Genomic DNA, 26,098 nt, shown 5'->3' on the forward strand with positions numbered 1-26,098 from the left:
TGAAACGCTTCAGAAACTCTAAAATACCTCTAAATATTTCAGTAACTATAGCATACTTTTTAAAATAATAAATATAAAAATGCTTTAAAGTATTCAAGCAAATGAGATGTAGACATAATCCCTTTCTGATTTTGCTGTGTAGCTTGATTACCCATCATGAGCTGAACAAGTATTTATTAAGCTCTTTCTATCCAGACACAAAGATGAACAAGATGCATCCAGTCAACATCTAGAAGGATAAACAATGCATATTATATCATTCAGGTTCAAATCAGGAAAGAATAACCATACCAGTTATGTGAGCAGAAAGAATTTCATATGAAGAATTGTTAACTAGGTGTAGTTATTAACTAGGTAACAGAAAGGGTAAAAAGAACTCTGAGGTATCATGAGGAAAGCAACTGTAGGAAACAGCTATCACTCCCAGGGCTGGGAGAATAAAAGGCACATGCTAGAATAATCAAAACTTAGAACCTTACAGGAAGGCCCCCATGGAGCCTAAACTCAGACCTCTAAGGAAAGTGGTCTCCTCATGTGAGCAGTGAAATTCACAGGAACCCCAAGCAAATGGGAACCCCAAGGAAACCACCTCTACTTTCCAGCCTTCCTCTCCTGTCTCCTGTTAGTAGAGCCTAAACAAGAAGCCAGCTGGTAAAGCAGATATGTGGTTAGTAGCGTATCGGTCCCAAAAATCACAGAGCAGAGGAAAGAAGAATAGGACTGAAGCTCAAAGACAACTTTATAAATGGCATATACATACTACAATTCAGTGTGATAAGGGCTAAACAATAGCTCAAGACTGTTGTATTTATAGCCTGGCCACATTCATATAAGTCTAATCAGGTATTTAAGAGAAAAAGCTCTGCAACAGTAGTAAGCTTAGCTCTACAATGATTTGCAATCAACATAATTACTAGTAATATATCAGTAAAGATGAGATACACTACAGCTTACTGGGAATTCCTAGGGCAATAATGACCCTTACATCACCCACTCATGAGAGCAGATCCAAACAGAAATGAGTAAGACTGACATTTTTGGCAAAATAATCTTAAATCTAATTTATTTTAAAAGTATATCATTTGAAAACTGGGTAAAACAAATTGCTTATGACACCTCAATCATCAAAAAACATAGGCTAGGGAGCCTGAGTGGCTCAGTCTGTTAAGCGTCTGCCTTCAGCTCAAGTCCAGATCTCAGGGTCCTGGGATCAAGTCCACATCGGGCTCCCTGCTCAGCAGAGAGCCTGCTTCTCCCTCTCCCTCGGCCCTTCCACCCTGCTTGTGCTCACTCTTGCTCACACACACCCCCCCTCTCTCAAATAAATGAAATCTTAAAAAAAAAAAAAAGGATTACTGTGACATCAAAGTTAAGAACCAGTGAATTAGAGCAGAGATAGGTAGTACATTCTAGAGAGGCACCCAAGAAAAAACAGCAAGGAAGAGATAGTTTTAAAGAATAGCAAACATTTGAGCTAGACTTTGAAGAAGGATTTCCACCATCAGAAAAGGGAGATATAAGCCCATCAAGCAGACAGAACAGTACATTCTTAGCAAAGGAGAGTTAAAGGGCTTGGCATGACTGAAGAATGACAAGACATAAAAAGCTTCCAGAACGCATGGTTCTATGGTGTGAAGGGCACATGAAGGAGAGGACACTGATATGGTCGGTGGAGCAATTCAAGGCTAGAGAACACATCCTAATCACAACGTTAATGCATGCAGTAATGTATAGTAATAATATGAAAATATTTATCAATAAAATAGACTAGTGGTAATTATCTGGTAATTATCTGCTTAACCTTATAAACCCTCCTTCTTAAAGTATGTCCTAACCATGTTTAAACTACCTACCTGTTGCAAAGTCTTTTCACAATGGAGACAGGCTGTTGAAACCTGGGACAATAAAATAGTCATATCTTCTTGTTGCTGCCTGAGCCAAATCAGTTTTTCTCGAACATGAGCATCAACGACACTTAGAGCCATTTCTTCTTGACGACACAAAGTTTCATGTAGATCAGAAAAATAAGCTCGGACACATGACCGGGCATTCTCTGCAGTACCTGGCACCTAAGGAAATTAAAATTAGTTTAAAACAACTTTAACCATAACAAAGATTTTATATGTGAATTAATGAAAATTTAAATATCATCTATATTCTTACAATTTCCAAAATTGCTATCTCAGCACTTGATCTTTCTCCTTAACCGCAGCCTTTGGACATCCAACTTTTTAAGTGACACCTGAAGCAAAATGGAATACCTACTCTGGTCTCTCCCACAGCCAAACCTAGTTTCCTTCCTTCTCAGTAAATGGCAATGCTATCATCCATGCTGTTCAAGCCAAAAAAAAAAAAAAAAAAAACTGGAGTCACCCTTAATACTTCTCTTTCATATTCCATAACTAGTCTCTCAGAAAATTCTGCTGACTTCAAAATATATACAAAATCTGATCAAGCCTCACCACCTCCCCGTCCACCAACCTGATCTATGACATTACTATCTCTCACCTGATTATTACAATAGTCTTCTAATTGGTCTCTCTAGATCACTCCTGCCCTCTATAGCGTATTCCCCACCCAGCAGCCAGACCGATCCTTTTTAAAACGTTAAGTCAGAAACAATTATTCTTTTGCCCCAAATTCTCCAGTGGTTTCCCATTCCACTCAGAGTAAATATGCGGGGTGTTCAAGGACAGACGCCCTGAGAAAGTGACATCTGAGCAAAGACCTGAAGAAGGTAAGAGAGGAAACCACATCAGTATCTTGAAGAAGAGCATTCCTGACAGAAAGAAGAGCAAGTACCTCATAAGACCTTTTCTGATCTCAAATCCTGCTACACTCTGTCATCCTACTCTACCTGCACTTAGCCTCCCCATGGTGTTTTGTTTGTTTTTATCAAAGTTTGGTTGACATACAATGTTATATTAGTTCCAGGTATACAACATAGTGATCTGACAAATCTACACATTACTCAGTGCTCATCACAATAAGTACAGTCACCATCTGTCACCATACAACCTTATTATGATATTATTGACTATATTCCTCCCTATGCTGTACTTTTCATTTCTGTGACTTATTTATTTTATAACTGGAAGCCTGTACCTCTTAATCCCTAAAAATATGGAACACTTCACAAATTTGCAAATCATCCTCACACAGGCACCATGTTAATGATTTTTGCTCTATCATTCCAATTTTCGTATATGTGCTACTTAAGTGAGCACTCCACAGTTTCTTAAGTGCACCAGGCACCTCAAGGCCTTTGCACTTGCTCTTCTCTCTGCCTGGAATGCCTTTTCCCCAAATATAAGCATAGTTCCCTTTCTCATCTGCTTTACCTCTTTGCTCAATGTTCCTTTTTAAGGGAGTCTATCCATGAACACCCCATATAAAAGTGCACACTCCCTTTCTCTTATTTTTCTCCAAAGCACCTAACATACTTTTGCCATAAGTATTGACCCTTTTCCCATATTAGAATATAAACTGTAAAGGCGGAGGTTTTTGACTTATACAGCAGTTATCTCCTTAGCTAGAACCATGCTAAAAGAGTGTCTAGCTCTTGTATATGTTCAGTAAATATTCGCTGAATAAAATATTTTCACTCTAGCACAAAATGTCCAATAGAGCCTTCTGTGATGATGGATACGTTCTTTATCTGTGTGGTCCATTATGGTAGCCACTAGCTATATGTACTTGAATATACTTGAAATGCAGCTAGTCAAACTAAAAAACCAAAATTTTCTGTTTTGATTTTAAAATAATTTAAACTTAAACAGCCATATGTGGGTAATGGCTACTATATTTGACAAAGCAGTATTAGCATTATTCCCCAATGACTTAGCTTTAAATTTGATTACCAAAGCAAGACATTATATTTTTGTATGTTCCTGTATATTCCCATCTGAAATATTCCTTTCTCCTCCACAATTCAATTTTAAAAAGCAAGCCTATAACTATCCCCTTAGTTCTTTTCTTCTCTTTACAATGAAACTTCTTAAAAGTTAAACACACTCACTTCCCAAAACCCACTTACTCTTCAGTTCACTGGAGGATATTTTCCTTATTATTTCACAGACATGATAAATTCAATATCTTAACTAAACTTATTATCTTGGTCCCATTATCCCTCCCAAAATTCTTCCACCTCCCCCATTAATGCATGATATCACCATCCAATCACTTGGGCAAGATAGAAATTCAGGCATCATGCCTGACCTTTCAAGTTACTTATGCAATCAATATTACCAATCAATCACTAAGACCTACCTATTCTATACTACTCTAAAATCTCAAGCCCATCTACCTCTCTCCATTCTCACTACTGTAGTATTATAGGCCATAAACAACTCTCAACCAGATAATTTCAGCAACCTCCTATTAATAGGCTTTCCTGCTTCCAATTCATTTTCTACATTGAAGAGCTACCTTTCTTAATGAAAATCTGATTATTTTATTCCTATGCTAAATTTTCAATTGCTCATCACTGCTCTTGTGATAAAGTCTAAACTCTTTAACATAGCTAAAAAGATCCTGCACAATTTGGCCCTTAACTTTCCAACATTTTTTCTTGCCATGCCCCATCCAATACTCAAAGATCCAAGTGTAGTGAACTGAGTTGTTTCAATAATGTATCCAATTCTCACTTCCAGGCATTTAACATATGCTTCCCTCAGTGGGACAATTCACTCCCCACTCCACTCTTCTCCCTGACTAAATTTCTTAGCAAATCTCAGTTTAGTATCTTGTATTCTGGGAAGTTTTCCCTGACTCAGCTAAATTAATGCCCCTCTTAGGCATTGCCAAGGCATCTTGTAATTCCCCCACAAAATAAAGTTACCACATTTGAAACTGGCTTTCTTCTATGATGGATTATAAATTCCATGAATACAAAGCCTTTTTTAAAAACTTATTTTCAGTGACTAGTGTAGTACTAGCACAATGTAATTGTTCAATAAATAAAAGAAGATGAAAAGGTTAGAAGTAAAAAGGGTAAGAAGGTAAAAAAAGAAGAAAAAAATTCCATACATGTTCTGTGTGGGCCATTCCAATTCCATCTTCCACTATTTGTTCTCCTCCTTCAATGTGCTGAACGATTCCAACTAATTTTCTGGAATAATCTGAAATTTCCTCAGTGAAGGTCCGTATGCAGTGAGCCATATCTAAAATTGATGCTCGGATTTGGTTAGCTTCTGGTTCCAGTACTGAATGCTAAAGTACAACAAAATTATAGAAAAGAACTCACAGTATTGACTAATGATATAAAATGCTAATTAAATCACTCCAATGATAAAAAAGCATCAGCCAGGTGGCTTTTATAACACATTTACAAAAAAGCACAGGTAATAAATACTAATTTACCTTCACCCCAAAACTATATCTCCTCCAAAGAAACAATTTAGAATTTGGGAGTCCATTTATTGCTTAATAACAGTCCAAGATGGGGTGCCTGGTGGCTCAGTTGGTTAAGCGTCCAACTCTTGATTTCAGCTCAAGTTGTGATCTCAGGGTTGTGAGATCCAGCCCCCCCATCAGGCTGGGCATGGAGCCTGCTTAAGATTCTCTCTCTTCCTTGGGGTGCCTGGATGGCAGAATCCGTTAAACTTCTGACTCTTAGTTTTGGCTCAGATTGTGATTTTAGGGTCGTGGGATGGAGCCCTGAGTTACGCCCCACGTAAAGCCCTGCATCTGGCTCCACGCTCAGCACGGAGTCTGCTGAAGTTTCTCTCTCCCTCTTCCTCTGCCCCTCCCCCACCACGTTCTCTCTCATTCTCCAATATAAATAAATCTTTGAAAAAAAAAAAGATATTTTCTCTCCTTCTCCCTCTACCCCCATCACCCCCCTCTCCCTCCCTCAAAAAAAAAAAAAAAAAAAAAACCGAGATTCACTTTATAATTTCACCATAAATAGCAGTTCATCAACAGACATAAATACTGTCAACACAATCCAGTGCATTATGAAAACATGCACACAAAGAAATTTTGTTTCCTACTGGAAAGCTATTTTTCAGTGAAGAAAATGATAAGGACTCTCTGGAGTTTTTGTTATGATATTCAGAAATTAAATCTCTTGTTTCTTTTCATGCTACCAAGTTCAACTCATTCATTACTGAACTTTTCTTCTATCCCTACTTGGCATAAAGAACCAAATCAATGGAAATAAATGGTAGGTTGGTAAACTGGGTAGAGTCATCCAGTCTAATTATAATCATACCTTGTGACCTTGGTGTTTTCCATATTCTTTGCAGACACAGCACATAAGTGGGCTAGTTTGACAGCCTTCTTCCAAGCAAACAAACTCAATGGCATGTACCTGATGCTGAGAGCACATGGTTTTCTCATGAGGTTTATCAGCTAGAGGCACTCGTCTGTGTTTTGCTAATGTCTTTGTAGAATGAGTAACTTGAGAACACTCTGAGCACAAATGAGTTGCACATACAGTACAATATACAGATGCAACGTGAGCTTCATCTTCATCACAACGAATGATGCTCTGGTAAACAAAAAATTAATGTCTTCAAACTGAGCCTCAATCATTATAACATGACAAATTTTAAAAAATAAAAGCCCATAATCTTTTTTTAACTGACCAAGCTTTATATATGAAAGTATACTGGTAATTAAGTAAAAAGGTAATTTATGACTCATCTATGAAAGTATTCACTTCTATAGGTAAGTGAGAAGCTATTTCCAAAATTGATTATCAATATATGCTATGGATTTGAGGCCAAAAATAAAACTGCTCTCATAGATTCACAGTCAGTGTAGATATCTCCCATGAAATCCCCTCATATTACATAAAAGAAACTGAACAATACAGGCTAGAATTCTATTTTTAAAACTAAAAAAATTGATAATAAATACATCCTCACTGCTTAATTTTTTTTAAGATTTTATTTTTAAGTAATGTCTATACCTAATGTGGGGCTCGAACTTACAGGGCTGAGGTCAAGAGTCCCATACTCTACTGACTGAGACAGCCAGGTGCTCCCCTGAAACTGCTTTAAATACTACTCATCATGGTGATGTATAGAAAAAAGAGAAATGCAAATGCTATTTTGAGAAGCACATGTAAGCACAAGAATCAGCTGCAAAGTTTTTAAAAACACAGATGCCCAGATTCTAACCTAGGAAATACTTATTCCAATAGGTTGTAGTAGAAGCCTGAGCTGTGTATTTTTTTCTAAAACTCCACAGGTGAGTTCACTGCACAATCCTGGCTGAAAAAGCACTGACTTAAGCAAATAAAAAATAAACAAAACCTATACTATACATAAGCTTTTAAATATTATTTCTAATTTTTATGAGTTACTAAAAAGCATCCAATTTGAAACATTTTACACATCTGATAATCAAGGATGTTCTGAAACTTATGCTGAATATTAAAAGGCCATAATTGGAAAGGGAGTTATTTGGCATAAATTGTTTCAGAAATAAAAATAAGAAAATACATCCATGATGTCATTAAATATCACATTAAACTGAAAAATGAATCCAAAGGTAAACATTTTTTATTTGCAATTATGAGAAACATGTACATGTAAAATTAAAAATTCATGTCTTCTGTTTTCCAGAACTGACAAATAATTTAGAAGGTCAACATTAGACAATATCCTAATGTCTTCTGAAAGATAAAAGATATAGCATGCGAAAGAACTACAAAAATATTAGAAAACAGTGCTCCCCGCAACTTTAGGGTCAAATGATCTTCGACAAAACAGTAAAGAATATCCAATGGAAAAAACAGTCTCTTCACAACAAATGGTGTTGGGAAAACTGGACAGCAACATGCAGAAGAATGAAACTGGACCACTTTCTTACAGTATACACAAAAAGAAATTCAAAATGAATTAAAGACCTAAATGTGAGATAGGAAACCATCAAAATCCTAGAAAAGAACAAAGGCTGTAACCTCTGGAACCTCAGCCGCAGCAACTTCTTGCTAGACACATCTCCAGAGGCAAGGGAAAACAAAAGAAAAACTGACGAAAAGCTTCTGCACAGCAAAGGAAACAACTAACAAAATTAAAGGCAACCAATGGAATGGGAGAAGATATTTGCAAATGACATACCAGATAAAGGGCTAGTATCCAAAACCTATAAAGAACTTATCAAACTCAACTTATCGACCCTCAAAAAAAAATCCAGTTAAGAACTGGCAGAAGACATGAATAGACATTTCTCAAAAGACAACATATAAATGGCCAACAGACACATGAAAAATGCTCAACATCACTCATTATCAGGGAACTACAAATCAAAATCACAATGAGATACCACCTCACACCAGTCAGAATGGCTAAAATTAACAGCTCGGAAACAACAGACATTAGCAAGGATGCAGAGGAAGGGGAACCCTTTGCATTGTTGGTGGGAATACAAACCGATGCAGCCACTCTGTAGGACAGTATGAAGGTTCCTCTAAAAGTTAAAAATAGAGCTACCCTACAACCCAGCAATTATACTACCAGGTATTTAGCCAAAGGATACAGAAATAGTAATTTGAAGGGGCACATGCACCCCAATGTTTATAGCAGCACTATCTACAACAGCCAAAATACGGAAAAAGCCCAAATGTCCATTGACAGACGAATGGATAAAATGTGGTATGTATATGCGATGGAATATTACTCAGCCATTAAAAAAAATGAAATTTGCAACAACGTGGATGGAACTAGAGGGTATTGTGCTAGGCAAAATAAATCAGTCAGTGAAAGATAAACACCATACGATTTCACTCATATGTGGAATCTAAGAAGCAAAAAAGATGAACAAGGGGGAAGGGAAAGAAAAATATAAGATAAAAACAGAGAGGGAGGCAAACCAATAAGAGATGCTTAACTATAGGGAACAAACTGAGGGTTGCTGGAGGGGAGGTGGGCTGGGGGATGGGTCAGTGGGTGACGGGCATTAAGGAAGGGCACATGATGTAACGAGCACTGGCTGTTATATGCAAGTGATGAATCACTAAATTTACCCCTGAAACTAATACTACACTACATGATAACCAACTTGAATTTAAATAAAATCTTGAAGGAAAAAAATAAAACAGTGCTCCAGTTTGAAATTCACTTCAGTGATTCACTTTACATAAAGAAATCATGATTTAATAAGAGAAGCAGAAATCAATCTGACATTTTTTTCCTTATACTAAACTGTGATTTTAAAGTTGAACACCAAAATCATTAACTGTTATTTACTACAACTATTCTTACATCTAGTACAGTATATGAGCTATGTGGACAATTCTTCAAGCATTAAAAATGTATTTTAAGGAGCGCCTGGCTGGCTCAGTCCACTGAGCATGCAACTCTTGATTTCAGGGTTGCGAGTTCAAGCCCCACATTGGGCGTGGAGCCTACTTAATTGAAAAAATAAAAAAATAAAAATGTATCTTAACCTGTGTTAATGAACTTTGTTCTAATATTTACTGGATGATTGGCCAGTTGGATAAAGAGAGTATACTTACACACAGTTTAAACTTTTCATGAAGATATTTAATAGTAGTAAATCCCTCTGGAGCTACTGCTATTTTTAAGGCATTCGGCCTCTACACTAACTGTCCTCTATCAAGGAGTTCCTCTTTCTTTGTGCTATACTATTTATTGTTGATTCACTTTTGCACCCTCTGGTTTAATACGTATCTTACACCTTTTTCTTACCCTTCAGTAACCTTCTTAGTCTTTGACTTTATCCTTGGGTAGAAGTGAATTACAATAAGGAAATAAGTTCATACATAAAACATACATCGGGTATACTATTTTCAGAGAATTCAAGTTTAAGTTTTACTTGCTGTTCAGCTGGGAATATTGTTGCCTACAAAACTGTAATGTAATGAAAAGTTGTTTCTGGAATCCTATCTGCTGGAGCAAGTGAGGTAAGATTGTGCTTTTAATGGCAAATATTTTAAACTAAAAGAAGAAAGTCATGCTCATAAAAAATATTTCATCAAGTTCTAGCAATACCTCTCCAGATATCCCAATGGCTTCTTCTGCAGCTCCATACTGACCAATATGTCCATTCTGCAGTCGTTCCAAAAGCTCCAATAAAGCAAAATTTTTTTTCAATCCCCAAACACCTGAATCTCCTAGAATAAATAAATAAAAACTAAATCTAATGAAATGAAATCTTAATCATTTTACCTCATACCTCAATAGTAATTTGTCATGTATTTAATCATTAATAATGTCTAAATTTAAAATTCAAATTTTCCATGTTATCTTTTTAAGTTAGAAATATTGTCTTATTAAAATTCTCTTAAATAAACAAAAACTCCTCAGCATTGTAAGTAGAAACATACTGAAAGTTCTACTATTTTTATATCATTTAACTTTATAAATCCTATCTTGTCAATGACTTTTACTACATATATTAAAACAAGTGCTTTAAAATATTTTTTATAGCAACCTACAGTAAGAAATACATTTTCCATTACAACACAGGATAACATACATTTATATATAAATAAATCTTTTAAAATATGTGTATATTTACAGTTGAAACAAAAGTTTCACACACCAGTATTCACCCTCACAGTGTGCAACACATCCACAATTTTTGCTGTATTTCTTCTTTAAAATACCTGCTTAGAGCCAATAAACTGATTTCATAACTACAAATAAGCTAGCATTCATGTCTGAAAACCACTGTAAGAAACATACACTTATTAATCTAAAATAATTCCTCTCAGTAAAATGGAACTCGAAGAGCTAAAAATAACGTTTTTCCCCATCTCTCATCTAACCCAGAACCTGCAGAAATCAATGACTATACAAACTCCTTTCCATACAAATAAACCAATTTTAAATCTTAAATACATACAATATATTTTCCTACCTAGATCTGTTACTTGTCGATCAAAAGGGCAACGGATTGCTCTTCCATGAAGAGGGAGGCGGGTAAGACAGTCATGACAGACTGTGTGGCCACAAAGCAGAAGACGAGGAACTTTGTCTCCTTGCAAAGAAAAGACATCTTCACAAACTCCACACTCAAGCACCTAATATTTGGAAAGGAAACATGTGCTCTTCAAATGATTTTAAAAGCACACATATTTTAAGCTAAAAAAACCTCCATCTAATATACTAAATCAATCTCGTTAAATTATTCCTCCATGAAAAAAGTCTAGATCGTAAAACTTTAAATCACCTTTTATCATTTCATCTGACCCCAGAAAAATTACATCATAGTAAAATCTCCTTGAAATGTCAACTGTCAGAGAACCAAGATAATGTTGTAAATTAACATCATCTTTATCTTTTGAAAATTATGTTTTGATTCATTATATCTGAATCTTCTAATAGAATTCTACCAAAGTTGGGTTCTTAAACAATTTCTCTGCAATTACCTAGCCCGCAAAAGACCATCAATAGTTTGAACAAAATCTGAAATATGTACTAGGGTGACAATGACCCCTTGTAAATGATCAAGAATTTGTTCAGAACAGACTGTTAAGTAATATTCAAGTATTTTCTAGTATCCATTTATACTATATAATGTAAAGTCAAGAAAGCAGTCAGCTAAGACTTAAATTTCAATTCGTTGTTCTCAATTAATAAATATGCCCCTGGGTTAGAAAATATTTTGTCTATAAAGTTCCAATTACAGGCACATGATTTGCCCAAGGCCATGTAGTCAGTCAAAAGAAGTGACAGGAATCAGCATATTCTGATTCCCAAGCCTATGAGATTATGTTTTATAATTAGTCAACAAACTATATTTTTAACAATGAAGCACTGTTGGTACCTTTATTTCCCAATATATTCAAAGTGTTACACAACTTTAATTTTTTTTTTAAATACCCACACTGAACTGTTCAATTATATCACGAACTACTATGTTGGCCATCCACAACCTGCTACCATCTGGCCTCTGTCCTACTGCTTCCCTGCCACCCTCCGCAGACTCTATTCTCAAACTATATCGAACAATTTGTAGTTCTCAGAACATGACAAACTGCTTTTTGCCTCTTTTTTATGCTAATGTTGAGGAAATAGCTAAACAGACATTTTCTTAGTGGATCCTTTTTTTAAACATTAATAAACAAATTTCTAAACAACTGTATCTCTCAGTCTACCCACAGCTCATTCCAAATGAAATGACCACACTATCCCTTGGGCCATCATGCACCACGGTAAGTGTTTATCTTAACACCTTAAACACGTTAATTCCATTATTGGCTTCCAGCCTGTCTTTTCTTCTTAGACTAAAAAGCCCACAGAAACAGGGCATTCCAAACAACCCAGTACTAGTATTCTTATATAAATAAAGTCTGACAAAATTAAAAATTAAAAACAGTTCAGCCCAAACACCATCCCCCAACAAATAAACAATGCAAGGTAAAAAAACAGAAAATCCACAGTGGAAATCAGACTTAATGCATTAAAAATTTAATATTAACTCTGTAATTAATTTGGACTTAGTGCATGAAATACAAACATCTTTCACTGTAAACTGATAATTCATAATTGGCTTGCATCCCAGTATGGTTCAAAAGAAGCTTAAATGTAACACACAGCTCACAAGAAAAGACATAAAAACAGCTCTTTAAATATATGAAAAGATGTTCAATGTCACTCAAAACACTTTGAAATGCACTTAAACCTAAACCAATATACTTTTTTTCAGATTAGGTCAAACAGGTTGATAACCCTTTGTGTAACCCTTTGTGTTGGTGAAGATGTGGGAAAACAGATATACTTGCTGACTGCTGTGAAATATCGAATGATACAGGCTTTATGAAAGGCAATTTGACAATACGTATCAAAAGTTTACATAGCTTTGTAATTCTATTTCCAGGAATTTATCTGACAAATACATCACACATGTGTGACAAGATCTCTATGTTATTCCTTACAGCACCATTTGCATTTGCAAATGATTGGAAACAAAATAAATAGACAGCAATACAGACTGCTAAATAAATTACAGTACATTCATATACTGCAAAACCATGCAGTTTGTTGAGAAAAAGGAAGTTTCTTATGAACACACATAGAATGATTTCATATGAATACAGCAAAGTGAAAAATATAGAGAATATTTAGCTTTTGCATAAAACTGGGGAAAGAGAGCATACATTTATATATATATTTTTTACATAGTCATACTATCTTTCTAGCAGGATACAAAGGAAACTGATTACACTGGAATAGTGGTTCCCTACAAGGAAGGAAAACAGATGGGAAAAGTTACACATAAATTGTATTATACACAAACACTTAAATGTATCTTAAATTTTTAAAAAAGGCAGGACAGAAGCTTCATTTAAATATTCTCACTTAAATATCAAATTCATTCAAATACAGAAAAGATATAACAGAATTAGATATCAAATAAATGCAACATTTTTTATAATGTTCTCATTTTTGTAATACCATAATAAACTTGTTTATGATCATAAACTCCAAACAAGCAAATTAAATTTCAGTCCATTCATATCTTTTACCTCTGACCCCATAATTACACAAGATAAAATAACTGAAGTTGCTACTACAGGTTTTTTTAAAAAGCACTAATAACATACCACAGATTTATAAACCAAACACGGGTCCAAAAATAAACTTACTAGACTATTTCCTATCAACTCAGTAAATAGAGTAAGAAATTCTTCCCTCAGTATTTATAAACACGAACTGTGGCTCACAGCACAAGGAATTAAACCCTAAATAAGAAAAAACTCATAATTTTATCAACTTCACAAATATGAAGAGAGCTTCAAACTTATTACATGTAAATCAAATTTTAATAAAACAGACCATATTTTATTAAGTTTTTAATTCATTTTTTAATAATCTCTATCCCCAACATGGGGCTCAAACTCACTACCCTGAAATCAAGAGTAGCACATTCCTCCAACGGAGCCAGCCAGGCACCCTAACTAGATATATTTTAAATGGACCAAGAAGACTCACTCTTCAAAAGAAAATTTCCTGATTCTTTTTTCCTCTTTTTTTAAAAAAGATTTTATTTATTTATCAGAGAGAGAGAGCGCACGCAACGCACAAGTAGGGGCGCAGCACCCAGAGGGAGAAGGAGGCTCCCTGCTGAGCAAGGAGCCCGATGTAGGGCTCTATTCCAGGACCCTGGGATCATGACCTGAGGCAAATGCTGGCACTTAACTGACTGAGCCACCCAGGTGTCCCCTCTGACTCTTTTCTGAATGTAAATAATTTCATAACATCAGATTTTTGTCTTTGAGTTTTCTAATGAAAAAAACCCTGTCATTATCAACTTGTTCATTATTTTACCTTTTAGCATTATATACTTCAACTTTCACCTTCCAATGAATAATTTCTGCTTTCATCTATGAAAATGACAATGAGTTGTTGTTTTTTAAATTCATGCCATCATACGCCTTACAAATTACAACATAAGGATCTTGCCAAAAAAGACTACCCTACTGCACAGCTCAGGCACACTTTACATGTGAAGATAAAAACAAAGTGAACCTCTAACATATCAAACTGTGCTGTAACAAATTTGAGTCATATGAGGCTTTCGTATATTTTTTGAGATTTTAAGGCAACTAGGGTAACAAAAGTAGAAAAAGCAATAATATCCATTCTAATTACAACTTACTGACTCAAGCCAATTCACAAAATAATCTTCGGGTATTCTCTAGTTAGATAAAGTACAATTTAATAAATAAAATCTCAACTATATAACATGCCTAATAAGAGGGCTCCTCTGTATCTCAGAAATGCTGTGTACCTTCAGAGTAACTTAATATATAAAGGCCAGATGAATCAAAAGCCATCAGATCATATACCTGTGAGCAGAAATGTAGCATTTGTTATCATATAAAACCAACATTAGGGGAAAAATCACAGGTGCCTATTACCCAAGATCTTAAAATAACTTCAGATATTATCTGGTATAGTGGTTCAACCTTGGTTGCACATTAAAATCACTCCTGGGAATGTTTATAAAATATATTGATGTCAAGTTAATGAGAACTTGGGAGAAAGCATTATCAGTAGGGTTTTTTTTTTCTTTTAAGTCCTCAGTTATTCTAAATATGTAGCCAGTAATGAGAATTACCCATAACTCAGATTACAACAGTCCTGAAAGTTATTCTACAAACCCATGACATCAGGTGTCCCTTGCAGATCTCTCCATATGTATATAGTGGAAGGGAAATTTGACTCCCACATATTTCAATTGATTTGTTAGTAAATGCATTTTGAAGCATTTAAGCATGGTAGAGATTCAAACCTGAAGCACAGGGCAATTCGTATATCCTAACGTTAATGCTCAGCCATGCTGCTGCAGGGACACTTCTCCAAAGTGTTGACAGACTCCACTAACGAGAGGAGGGGGCAGATCAACCATTACTACATGACTGGTTATAGAAGTAGCGCAATAATGAAAACCAGATTTTAAAGGCAGTCAGCCCTGGATCCATGACACACTGTGTTAACGTAAACCTGAGTTTCTTCACCTGTCAAATGGTAATTATCACATACCTCGTAAGTAGATATTAACGAGCTAAAATATTTAATATAGTATCTGGCGATAACAATGGCTCAATTCAATAAAAATAAACTAATGCTCGTTGGGCTTAATTAACAAAAAGGAGAGGACCTAAGCAAAAACCTGCCGAAGTCAGGAACACAGGCCCATAAATAAGCTCCTTTTCACAAATGTCCCCATCGGCCATGTAGAGGACTGTTATGAACAGAAGATCAAGTAACTTCACGCCCGCAGAGGTAAAAATCGCGGAGGGGAGAGCAAGGCTTTAAAGCCGAGAGGGGCGCAAAGGCCCAAAGAAGACGGCCGGGGCGCGGCCGCGACCTGAGGGATGAACCGAAGGGAGGCCGATGGTGGAGAACAGAGCACGCAAGGTCCCTCACCTTCACCACGGCCGTCCCCCGGCTGCCCTGACGGCCACTGTCTAGTCCCGCTCCAGGCTTGTTTACAATCAGAGTAGCCATCCTACGAGGAGCGGTGCCGCAGAAGCAGCCGTCACGGCCTTCAACTGAGGGGCGGGGTACAGCCACCTACCCAGAGGCCTAGGCGTTCGCTGCTGGCGCACAGGCGCAGTAAGAGGCTCAGCGCCACTGGGTTGACCTCTGGGCTCCTCCTCCTGCCAGTCACTGGCTCTTTGGCTGCACGGCCTTGTATATATGAACGCTTTGCTATTTATATTGTTATTATCCAGGAGTCTGCAACTGATGGGAGGAATAAAATTAAAGGAAAAAAGAAGGGATAAAACAAGAAGTAAATTTTCGGGGTGAAACTCCCGCTTCAGTAACGATCTCTTCCTAATTGCGGAATAGATGTGGGAGCGAAGGCGGACTACATCTCCCTTTATGCAATGCGGTTTCGTTTAAACTACAAATCCCAGCATGCAAAGTCCATTTCTTTTACTCCGCGATGTACGTATTTGGGGCGCTACGTATTGTCACCGAGGAGTGGTTTCTTAAAGTCATGATGTGTGATTGTGGCTTGAAAATAGAAAAGTATGTTATGTATAGGTCTCTAAGAAGCAAGAGATGGCTTTGGTAAAAAGAAGCCGTTGAGTCCCTAAAGGACGTGATAAGAAGAGAATTTAAGGCATCACCAGCGCAGAGAACCAGTTGGGTGTGATTTGATCTTTCCGAACGTCCGCTTTTCTGTTTTCTTCCGGGCTGCATTGAACCTCTTCAGCTGCCGTAGGCAGTGGGTCGAAAGTGCCGGGCAAAATGGAAGTGAATCCCCCGAAACAGGAGCACCTGCTGGCCCTGAAAGGTAAACTTTAACGAACCTGATTCCCTTTAGTCTGTTTTCTCCTCTTCCCTAATTCTCGAAGCCTTTCCCACATAGATCTGGTCCCTGGGATGTAGGCCTCGTTTTTCTTAAACACTGTTGGTGTTTAAGAGCCTCCTGTTCTGTCCTTTGGCGCCGAGTGGAAGGAAGCAATTTCTTCTCTGTTTTTGAGGCTTGACAGCCTCCCTCTAGAATGGAATAGATAACCTGGTAAATCATTCATTGTGTGATATGCTGCAGTTACCGGACTGGGTTTAGCCGCGGAAGCTAACGTCCCTACCTTAGCCGGGAAGAGCCCAGTGAACCAAGATGATTTACAGTAGGCATCTACAGTGAATTTTCCTTGTCTGTTGTGCCTTCATGTAGCACTGATAAAGTTACTAGGTTTCAGCTTCATCTATAAAGTTAGTCTAGTATTGCAGTAAGCAGTGCCAAGGGTTAAGAAATACATAGTACAACAACGTGTAATTTAGATTTGTTCAAACTTCAGTTTACTTCAAAGTGTTGTGGATATGGGAAAATTAATGTCAACTTTAGTTTTCTGTACACAGCAAATATTTTAGTACGTTTGATGATTTAACTGTAGCATTATTTAGGGAAAACCAACAGGGCAGAGTGTTTCTGGAATTCTTACTGTTTTCTGAAAACCTTTTATTTAAACTGCATTCAGCTTTATTTCATCTGTTTTCTACTTCCACATATGAGCTGCTTCTTTCTTGGATGCTCTGTTGTGTGGTTACCAGTAACTTCTTGGACTGAGCTGAGAAAATGCTCAATAGACATTTGAATTCAGTTAAATTGCACTTCCTTCCTTGTGGCATCCATTTTGAGGGTCCCTTACCCTGTCCCCAGTTATGATGTAGGCATCAAACATTCCAGAAGCTTACCAGTCCCATCTGTAACATAATATCAAATATTGATAGCTGAGTTTAATAGGTTGTCTCTGATCATAGAACTAAAAAACAATATTAAGTAATACAGCAACAGAACCTGTAAGCTTAGCCTAAGCAAATGAGCTGACTAAAATGGGTTCTTCTGGAGAAAAAGGAAAAGAAACTGTCGTGTGTTTTCTTAATCTTACATCAAGTATGTGGAATAGATTTTATTTAATATTTATCAGAAATTTAAGAAACTTTTTCAGGATCGCAAACCTAGTAAGTGATTGAAGGCAGTATTTCAACACAAGGCCTTCCTCCATCTTTCCAAGACTCCTTGTTGCCTCCTAATGAAGGAAATAGCATTTTCAGAGAATATTCTCTCAACTATTTTAATGGGAATTTGGAACAGTTCTGTTAGCTGCTAGGTATGATTTTATGCAAATTGGAAGCTATTAAACACAGTTACATTCCAGTGATGTGGAAGCTAATTACCAGTGGGTATTTTTACTTTTCTATTATTCTTTATTTTCTGAAGTAGAAGATAACCTGGGAGAGTATTTTAGCAGCCTAAAAGGATAAGTGCTTTGAAATTCACTGATAGTTTCAGTTTTATTAAAGCTCTTCAGTACCATTGTTCCCCTTGTTAATCAAGAATGTTCACGAGCGGGGCGCCTGAGTGGCGCAGTCGTTAAGCGTCTGCCTTCGGCTCCGGGCGTGATCCCGGCGTTATGGGATCGAGCCCCACATCAGGCTCCTCCGCTAGGAGCCTGCTTCTTCCTCTCCCACTCCCCCTGCTTGTGTTCCCTCTCTCGCGGGCTGTCTCTGTCAAATAAGTAAATAAAATCTTTAAAAAAAAAAAAAAAAGAATGTTCACAAGCTTTGGGTCACCTGCCTGGCTCAGTTAGTGGACATGTGACTCTTGATCTCCGGGTGGTGAATTCAAGCCTCACATTGGGTGTAGGGATTACTTAAAGTAAAAAATAAAATAATTTATTGAAAAAATTTTCACAGATTTTAATTTTACTGATTGTTGGATGCCAAGTATATTGATTCATGTGGTGATATAAGTTTACTTTCTTATCTCTGTAAAATATTAAGGAGCTCTCAGAACTTCATCATCCTTGGAGTACGACATTGAGCAAGTTCAAAAAAAATGAAAGAATTCTCAGTGCCATATCTTACAATGTGAAAGTGTAAGGAAGAGGACAGAAAATAAAAGCATCGTTAATGCTTTTAAGAATATGCCCTCTGTGTTTAGATTCATATTATAATTATGGATGTTAAGGATCACAGTCATTATGAATTTAAGTTCTCAAATCTGTCAGTCAGTGGACATAACAGTACGTGAAAAGGATCATTATGGAATTAATTACTTCTGACTCTTAGAATCAGTGGTCAAATGAGTATTGTGACATCATGACAGGAGTCCCCATCTATGGTCATTCTAGCAATGGGAGAACCCCTTCAAAAAGTTCTCTAATGGTTTGGGGGGAGAAGAGATACAACCTCTCTCTCTCTCTCTTTTTTTTTTTCCTGCAGTAATTAGGATTTGGAAGAGTCTTATGGCTCATGCAGGTTTGGACTTGGTTAGGAAGCCTAAGTATATGATGGAACTTATTATCAGTGACTTCATTTGGGGCAACTTGAAGATTTCTTTGTTCTAAGAGTGGGAAAAAAAAAAAAAGGAAGGTCTAGCCTTCTTGTTCCTCCTCCACAGTGGAATTCAGGAGCCATGGTACCAAGGTCTTGATACTGTGAAAGTCCCCCATTTATACAAAGGAGACTTCATCACAAACCCAGTTCCTAGCCTGGTTAAAATCAGAGTTAAACTATTTTCATGTTAGTAGTGTTCACTACTGTGAATGAAATAAATCATTATGTATTCTGTCTAAATATTTGGTAAAATTCTTATAATTTTAAAGCAAAAAATGATTTTTCTCAAGACATTAAAAATTACAGTGATTTCCTTTGTCCTCAATTCAGATGTCTCAAATGTTTAAGTATTATTGCATTTATGTTATCTTCAAATGAATCTGGTATTCTAAGAATCATTAATTTACCCTTTGTTTCTGCTATAGTCTTAAGATTATTTACCTAATATATTAATGACAATAGTTCCAAATCCTTTTTATCTGTTAAGTTAGACTTGTTGACTCCCAGCAGTTTTAGGCTGGAAGTGAACTTATAGGGCATCTAATCAGATGCCCTATTTTGGTGAGATAAAGCATTTCTGGCTTTGTGGATTACATTCACATTTACCAACAGCACTTGGTAAAATATCATACTGGGGTTGGTTTTGTTTTTTCTTTTTCCCTATTTGTGTGTAGGCTATCCCTACCATATCTTACTCTTTGCAATACTTCCACTTTAGGTCCTGTTTCCCTCTGATTTGGAAAGAGAGTCTTATAATTATAAATTACATTCTAGCGCTGAGGAGCGCATCTAAGAAATGTTTTCTTCATTAAGAGTAACTGGATTACTGCACAATGACTACAGAAGTAATATTACATTATCGACCATATGAGAATGATCCCACACAACTGCCAAAAATTGCAGAGAAAGCAGTTCAAGACTTTCCTACACGTCCACTTTCGACATTTATTCCTTGGTGTTCGCATGATGGGTCCAAACTTCCACTCAAACCTAAAAGATCACCACCTGTGATTTCTGAAGAGGCAGCTGAAGATGTGAAACAGTACTTAACCATTTCAGAACATGATGTTAAATCACAGAGTTATGATTGCACAGTAGATCTTTTGGAATTTCAACCTAATTTAAAAAAAAGGAAGCACTTTATCCGGTCACACTCACTGAATGAACAGACTAATTCTGGAAATCTAGATAAACAATCAGAAAAGGGAAGACAACACAAGAAGAGGTTTTGGAGCGTTTCACTTCCCAACAGTAATTGTACTGAAAATATTTTTCCTTTGTCTAAAAAATTGCGAGATAGTTTAAAGGCACTGAATTTGCATTCACTTTATAGAGCAAGATGGACTATAGAGCATGCTATTTGTAACAACCAAACTCTGGAAGACATTTGGGCAAAACTCAATCAAATCATCAGGCACAATGAACTTCCATCTTGTAATGCTACATTTCAGAGACACTTAGGCCAAATATGGGTGTTCTGTGATATTATGTACTGTGAATATGTGGGAAGTCTTCTTAAAGGAAGGTTAGCTCTTACTGGGAAAATGAATTTATTCATGCATAAATATGGTGTTATTTTTAGTATGTAATGAATTTCACTGATAGTTAAAGAAAAGAATATTCGAATGAACTGAGAATGATCTGAAATAGTGAGATCAGTCAATTTTGTATGGGTCTTTAAATTTTTGATTTAATTTTTTTTATTTGACCCCTCACTAAGATAGCCTATTCATTCTTAATATTGTTAAAAAAAAAAAATTGGGTGGTAATTTGTATACAGTTGTTTTCCAGAAGTAAATGGCCATCAGTTGAGTTCCTAGCCATGTCTATTAACTCAAGAGCTTTTTAGGTTATACTTTTAGTAGTCTTTTTCTAAATGAATTGTGATAAATTGTTATTTATACTGAGTTTTAGAAGTAAAATGTTCTATTGCTTTTGTTCTGTTACTTTTCCAGTGGTTGAATTAGATATTGCAGTGAATTAAAGTGAATAGTTTGGATTTTGGTAAAGTTCCAAAATGTAATTTTATAGTGCTTTTTCTTTACTCTTCTAAAGTGTAATGATTTTAAAATATAATAAAACCAGTTCTATTGTGAATGCTATTGAAGTATCATGAACATAGTTCAAATTGGGAAACTAGCCGAGATTCTACCAATGTTTCCAAAAATCTGTAACTGACAATATTTGATGTGGAATTTTGAAACAAAAATATAAAATGTGGTATTTGCCTAAGACCATAGTATATCTTTAAGGATATAACTTATTTTGAAGTGAAGTATCAAATAATGGTAAGAGATCATTATTCTTTATTTAATCAAGTACAAGTAGTTCAATCTTAATGATGGTTAATGCTGATTGCTAGTTGACTGGTTCCTGGAGTTATTCTGAGTTTCCCATAAGCTAAATGTTATAAATTGGGTTTACACATCACATCATAAAAATACCCAAAGTGATTATACAATAAAGGTTTTATGTAAAAATGTATTTATTTAGCGAATTTAAATGCCTACCATGAGTCAGGTATTAGAACATACCATGGAAGGAGAGAAACATGGACCCTGCCCTTCCAGAGCTTACCCTGCCCTTCCAGAGCTTACGTGGAGTTACATTCCATTAAGTGATCAAACCAACTCCCTGAAAAAAAACCCAGCAAGACTGTAGTCTTTCTGGAAGGCACACATACATTTGCATTGTGGCACAGTGCCTGATAATGGTAAGGGCTCAGTAATAGATGTTCAAGCCCTTTGAAGGGATTCTTCATATTCTGCATGAGCTGAGGTTGCTTAAAAGCAAACTACTGATTTTTAAATAAAGTGATAATTTTTTCTAATTAGGTTTCAGTCTGTCCAAACACTGTTTTAACTACTTTCAGTACCTTTTTATAGTCTCAAATGAGACTGCTCTCTAGAAAATAATCATCATGTGCATGAATGCTTCCAAAAGTCTTTAAATGAAAAATCACCAGGTTTAGAGGGATTTTCTGAGGTCACTTCTTCAGTAATTGCTTCCTTTTTGTTTGGTTAATCATCTTTTCAACCTAGACTGCTGGAGAAGTGTCAAGAAGTTATTCAGTAGTTCCAGCAAGCTTTGCAAATAAGAGTTCTTAATATTAGGCAGTCATAGACGGTGGATTTAATTTTTTTTCAGGTCTTATTTACCAGAAGGTTGCTAATCAAGGGTTAAAAGTTAGGTAATTATAAGACAAAGTCACTTGAACAGAATACAGTTTTTTTCCTGATATAGTTTAAAATATAAGGTATAGTTGAGTCATGAAATATTTATGAGCAGTTTTTAATTTTTTTAAATTTTTTTCTTATAATAATATTTTTTATTGTATTATGTTAGTCACCATACAGTACATCCCTGGTTTTTGATGTAAAGTTCGATGAGTCATTAGTTGTGTATAATACCCAGTGCACCATGCAATATGTGCCCTCCTTACTACCCATCACCATCCTATCCCATTCCCCCACCCCCCTCCCCTCTGAAGCCCTCAGTTTGTTTCTCAGAGTCATGAGCAGTTTTTTATTCCAAGAATCATACTTTTTATCATTTCTTTATTTAAATTCAAATTAGTTAACATACACTGTATTATTAGTTACTGGGGTGTAATTTACTGATTCATCAGTTGCATGTAACACACAGTGCTCATTTTGTAAGGTGCCCTCCTTAATGCCCATCACCCAATTACCCCTTACACCCATTCACCTCCCCTCCAGCAACCCTCAGTTTGTTTCCTGGAGTATCTCCTACAGTTTGCCTCCCTCTCGTTTTCATCTTACTTTATTTTTCCTTCCTTTCCCCTATGTTCATCAGTTTTGTTTCTTAAATTCCACATATGAGTGAAATCGTATGGTGTTGTTCTTTCTCCGACTGGCCTGTTTTGCTTAGCATAATACCCTCTAGTTCTATCCACATTGTTGCAAATGGCAAGGTTCCATTTTTTTTTGATGGCTGAGTAATATTCCATTTTATGTGTATACCACATCTTCTGTATCCAGTCATCTGCCACTGGCTATCTGGGCTCTTTCCCTAGTTTGGCTGTTGTGGACATTGTTGCTATAAGCATTGGGGTGCAGGTGCCCCTTCAAATCACTGTGTGTATCCTTTGAATAAATACCTAGTAGTACTATTGCTGGATTGTAAGGTGACTATTTTTAACTTTTTGAGGAACCTCCACGCTGTTTTCCAGAGTGGCTGCACCAGTTTGCATTCCCACCAACAGTATAAGAGCTTTTGCCTTCCTCTGCATTCTCACCAACATCTGTTTCCTGAGTTCTTGATTTTAGCCAAGAATCACACTTTATTAAAAAGAGTTTCTTTATCTTCATATGTGGCAGATTTAAAGTTTTCCCATTTGTATCGATTGCTTACTACCCCTTTCAGAAGCAGTGAAAGGGTAGTTCAGACCTGAAAAACTCAAGATTGACTTTTACTGCTTATAGTGCTATGATTTCAAAAGAAGGAGAGATCCATTTCTCATCTACCTGGAGGGTACTTAAGAAGCAATCAAGGCCTAAGAATTTAGAATCCACTGCTACTTTGAAGCTTTTTTTAGAGTATTTAGAACCTTAGGACTGATGATTCTAGCACTGGCTAATTGTGGGGCCCAGCAATATTTCTCATTTCCACCGTTAAGTCATAGATGTGGAAGTAAATTGGGGACACAAGAACGTGTACAGAAAGGTGAATCTGTGAGAGCATTTGATAAAATACCGATGGCATTTACTCTCTAAGAAAGTGGCAACAGTACCATAATTTTATTTTTCCCTGACAACCTCTCTACCTTCAGATAAATGTTAAATTCAACCAAAAAAAGATGTGGGGGGGGTATCATATGAATTTAACTTCCTTTACCAATTTATCAAAGAGCTTAAAGACGATTTTTTGAGAATTTCGAAGATGAGCCCCTGCATAATGATTCACTTTGATATAATGTGCTCAAAATACCCAGAATTCACAGTTCACAAACTTGAAATCATTTAGGGACTAGACAGGCAAGACTGTAGAACGTAGTTAAGGACTCTGAACTTGAAGAAGATTCTCCCTTAATTTAATTTTTTTAATGTTCTTTCCAAGCAAAATGTATATATAAGTTGAACTTGGCACAGTCCATTAGTTTGTAACCTCAGGCCTATCTCTTTCATTAATTATATAAAAGGTTTTTTTTATAAGATAATAGGTGAAACCTAAATTTCATAAGTAAATAAAACATCTGTGTTGAGTTCCAATGAAAATGTCACTACAAATGACACTATTTGCTGTTTGTAGTGAATATTTGATTTGGCACTTGGCTGAAAATCACATACTCTTTTTGCCTTTTTAATTTTTGACAGAGAACCTGTTTTTTAACATTCAAGGCTGAATATGAAATTATCATTATTAACCAGTGTTTTATTGGGGCACTTGGGTGGCTCAGTCAGCTAACCTCCAACTCTTGATTTCGGCTCAGGTCATGATCTCTGGGTTCTGGGATCAAGTCCTGCTTCAAGCTCAATGCTTACTGGGTAGTCTGCTTCTCTCCCTCTGCCCCCCCACACACCTATTCTCTCTATATATATATAAAGTAAATAAATCTTAAAAATTGCTTTATTATAGTTCCTCCGCCAGGTTTTTTAAACCTTACTTTTGTTGGTATTTGCTCTTTTCCAACTAACATTATCTGTAATAGTTCAGGTCCATTAATTTGCTATAAGACAGGAAACACTGAGTTTTGTTTTGGTTTTTTTGTAGGTTGCAAAACAATGCTTTTTTTTTTATTAACAGTAATATATTATTTGTTTCAGGGGTACAGGTCTGTGATTATCAGTCTTACACAATACACAGCACTCACCATAGCAGATACCCTTCCCAATGTCCATTACCCAGCCACCCCATCCCTCCCACCCCCCCTCCACTCCAGCAACCCTCAGTTTATTTCCTGAGATTAAGAGTCTCTTATGGTGTGTCTGCCTCTCTGGTTTCATCTTGTTTCATTTTTTTTCTCTTTTCCCCTATGATCCTCTTCCTTGTTTCTCAAATTCCACATATCAGTGAGATCGTATGATAATTGTCTTTCTCTGATTGACTTATTTTGCTTAACATAATACTACCCTCTAGTTCCATCCACGTCGTTACCAGTGGTAAGATATTTCATTTTTGATGGCTGTATAATATTCCATATATATATATATATCACAATGAGTTTAATATGAGATACTTTTATGTTACTAACTGGACTTTCCCAGTTTATGTTTAAGAATCTGCAATATGACGTACTGTGCTTTATAGCCATTTTCTTATTTTTTTTTTTTTTTTTTTTTTTTTTTTTTTACCCCGCCCCCCCCCCCCCCCCGGCCCTGATCTTCCCTCTTTGAAAATATGAAGGAAACAGGTATTTTTAATACCAGTTTGGGAAATTTTTATTTTTAATGGAGGGTTATTCTTTACCCACCCTCTATTATCTCACCCCCAAGAAAATCATAGAATCAGTAAAGCTAAGCTTTATAAGACCTTGGTACACCGTGGAAGTTTGAGCATATAATAAGCAAATAAGTTGACTACACATTTGGGTGAACTCAAAAACACTTTAGGGTTTTTTTTAAGTTTTTATTTAATTTCCAGTTACCATACATTTAATATTAGTTTCAGGTGTACAAAAGAGTGATTCAGCACTTCCATACAACACCTGGTGCTCAACACAAGTGCACTCCTTAACCCTTTTCACATGTTAACCCATCCCCACCCACCCACCTCTGCTCTGGTAACCATTAGTTCTCTATTGTTAAGGGTCCCTTGTAAAAAGGGTGTTTTAGGATTCCCTTGAGAGGTATTTTTAT

At 36.3% G+C, this 26,098-nt stretch overlaps 3 protein-coding genes and 1 non-coding gene across 8 annotated transcripts in view; 2 read left to right on the top strand and 2 right to left on the bottom strand.

Annotated features, from left to right (window-relative positions):
• The window catches only part of TRIM23 (tripartite motif containing 23), a 32,080-nt gene extending 16,065 nt beyond the window's left edge, over window positions 1-16,015 (bottom strand). Inside the window, exons 1-6 of the mRNA XM_011225070.3 lie at window positions 15,855-16,015; window positions 10,837-10,999; window positions 9,966-10,087; window positions 6,215-6,493; window positions 5,029-5,211; window positions 1,854-2,069 (exon numbers count right to left, since the gene is read on the bottom strand). Of these exons, the coding sequence (XP_011223372.1) occupies window positions 1,854-2,069; window positions 5,029-5,211; window positions 6,215-6,493; window positions 9,966-10,087; window positions 10,837-10,999; window positions 15,855-15,935 (1,044 nt within the window). The 5' untranslated portion in view covers window positions 15,936-16,015. The remainder of the gene's footprint in view (window positions 1-1,853; window positions 2,070-5,028; window positions 5,212-6,214; window positions 6,494-9,965; window positions 10,088-10,836; window positions 11,000-15,854) is intronic.
• On the bottom strand, window positions 3,118-3,227 carry LOC117801647. The gene has a single exon (XR_004624404.1). It is a non-coding gene; the product is annotated as a U6 spliceosomal RNA (small nuclear RNA).
• Window positions 16,016-16,591: 576 nt separating the features above from the next.
• TRAPPC13 (trafficking protein particle complex 13) overlaps window positions 16,592-26,098 on the top strand; it is a 34,255-nt gene continuing 24,748 nt past the window's right edge. For 4 of the 5 annotated variants that reach the window (XM_011225073.3, XM_019799715.2, XM_011225074.3 and 1 more), the window contains exon 1: window positions 16,592-16,731. In XM_011225073.3, the coding sequence (XP_011223375.1) occupies window positions 16,686-16,731 (46 nt within the window). In that variant the 5' untranslated portion in view covers window positions 16,592-16,685. Of the gene's footprint in view, window positions 16,732-20,668; window positions 20,806-26,098 lie in introns of those variants that run through there. The other variant, XM_034656289.1, reaches the window with a different exon arrangement.
• Window positions 16,595-22,615, top strand: SHLD3 (shieldin complex subunit 3). The gene is made up of 2 exons (XM_034656290.1): window positions 16,595-16,731; window positions 19,999-22,615. The coding sequence occupies exon 2, from the start codon at window positions 20,114-20,116 to the stop codon at window positions 20,867-20,869; it is 756 nt and encodes a 251-aa protein (XP_034512181.1). The 5' UTR covers window positions 16,595-16,731; window positions 19,999-20,113; the 3' UTR covers window positions 20,870-22,615.

This window comes from Ailuropoda melanoleuca, chromosome 3 (genome assembly GCF_002007445.2).
Source record: "Ailuropoda melanoleuca isolate Jingjing chromosome 3, ASM200744v2, whole genome shotgun sequence".
In the NCBI taxonomy this organism is placed as follows: Eukaryota; Metazoa; Chordata; class Mammalia; order Carnivora; family Ursidae; genus Ailuropoda; species Ailuropoda melanoleuca.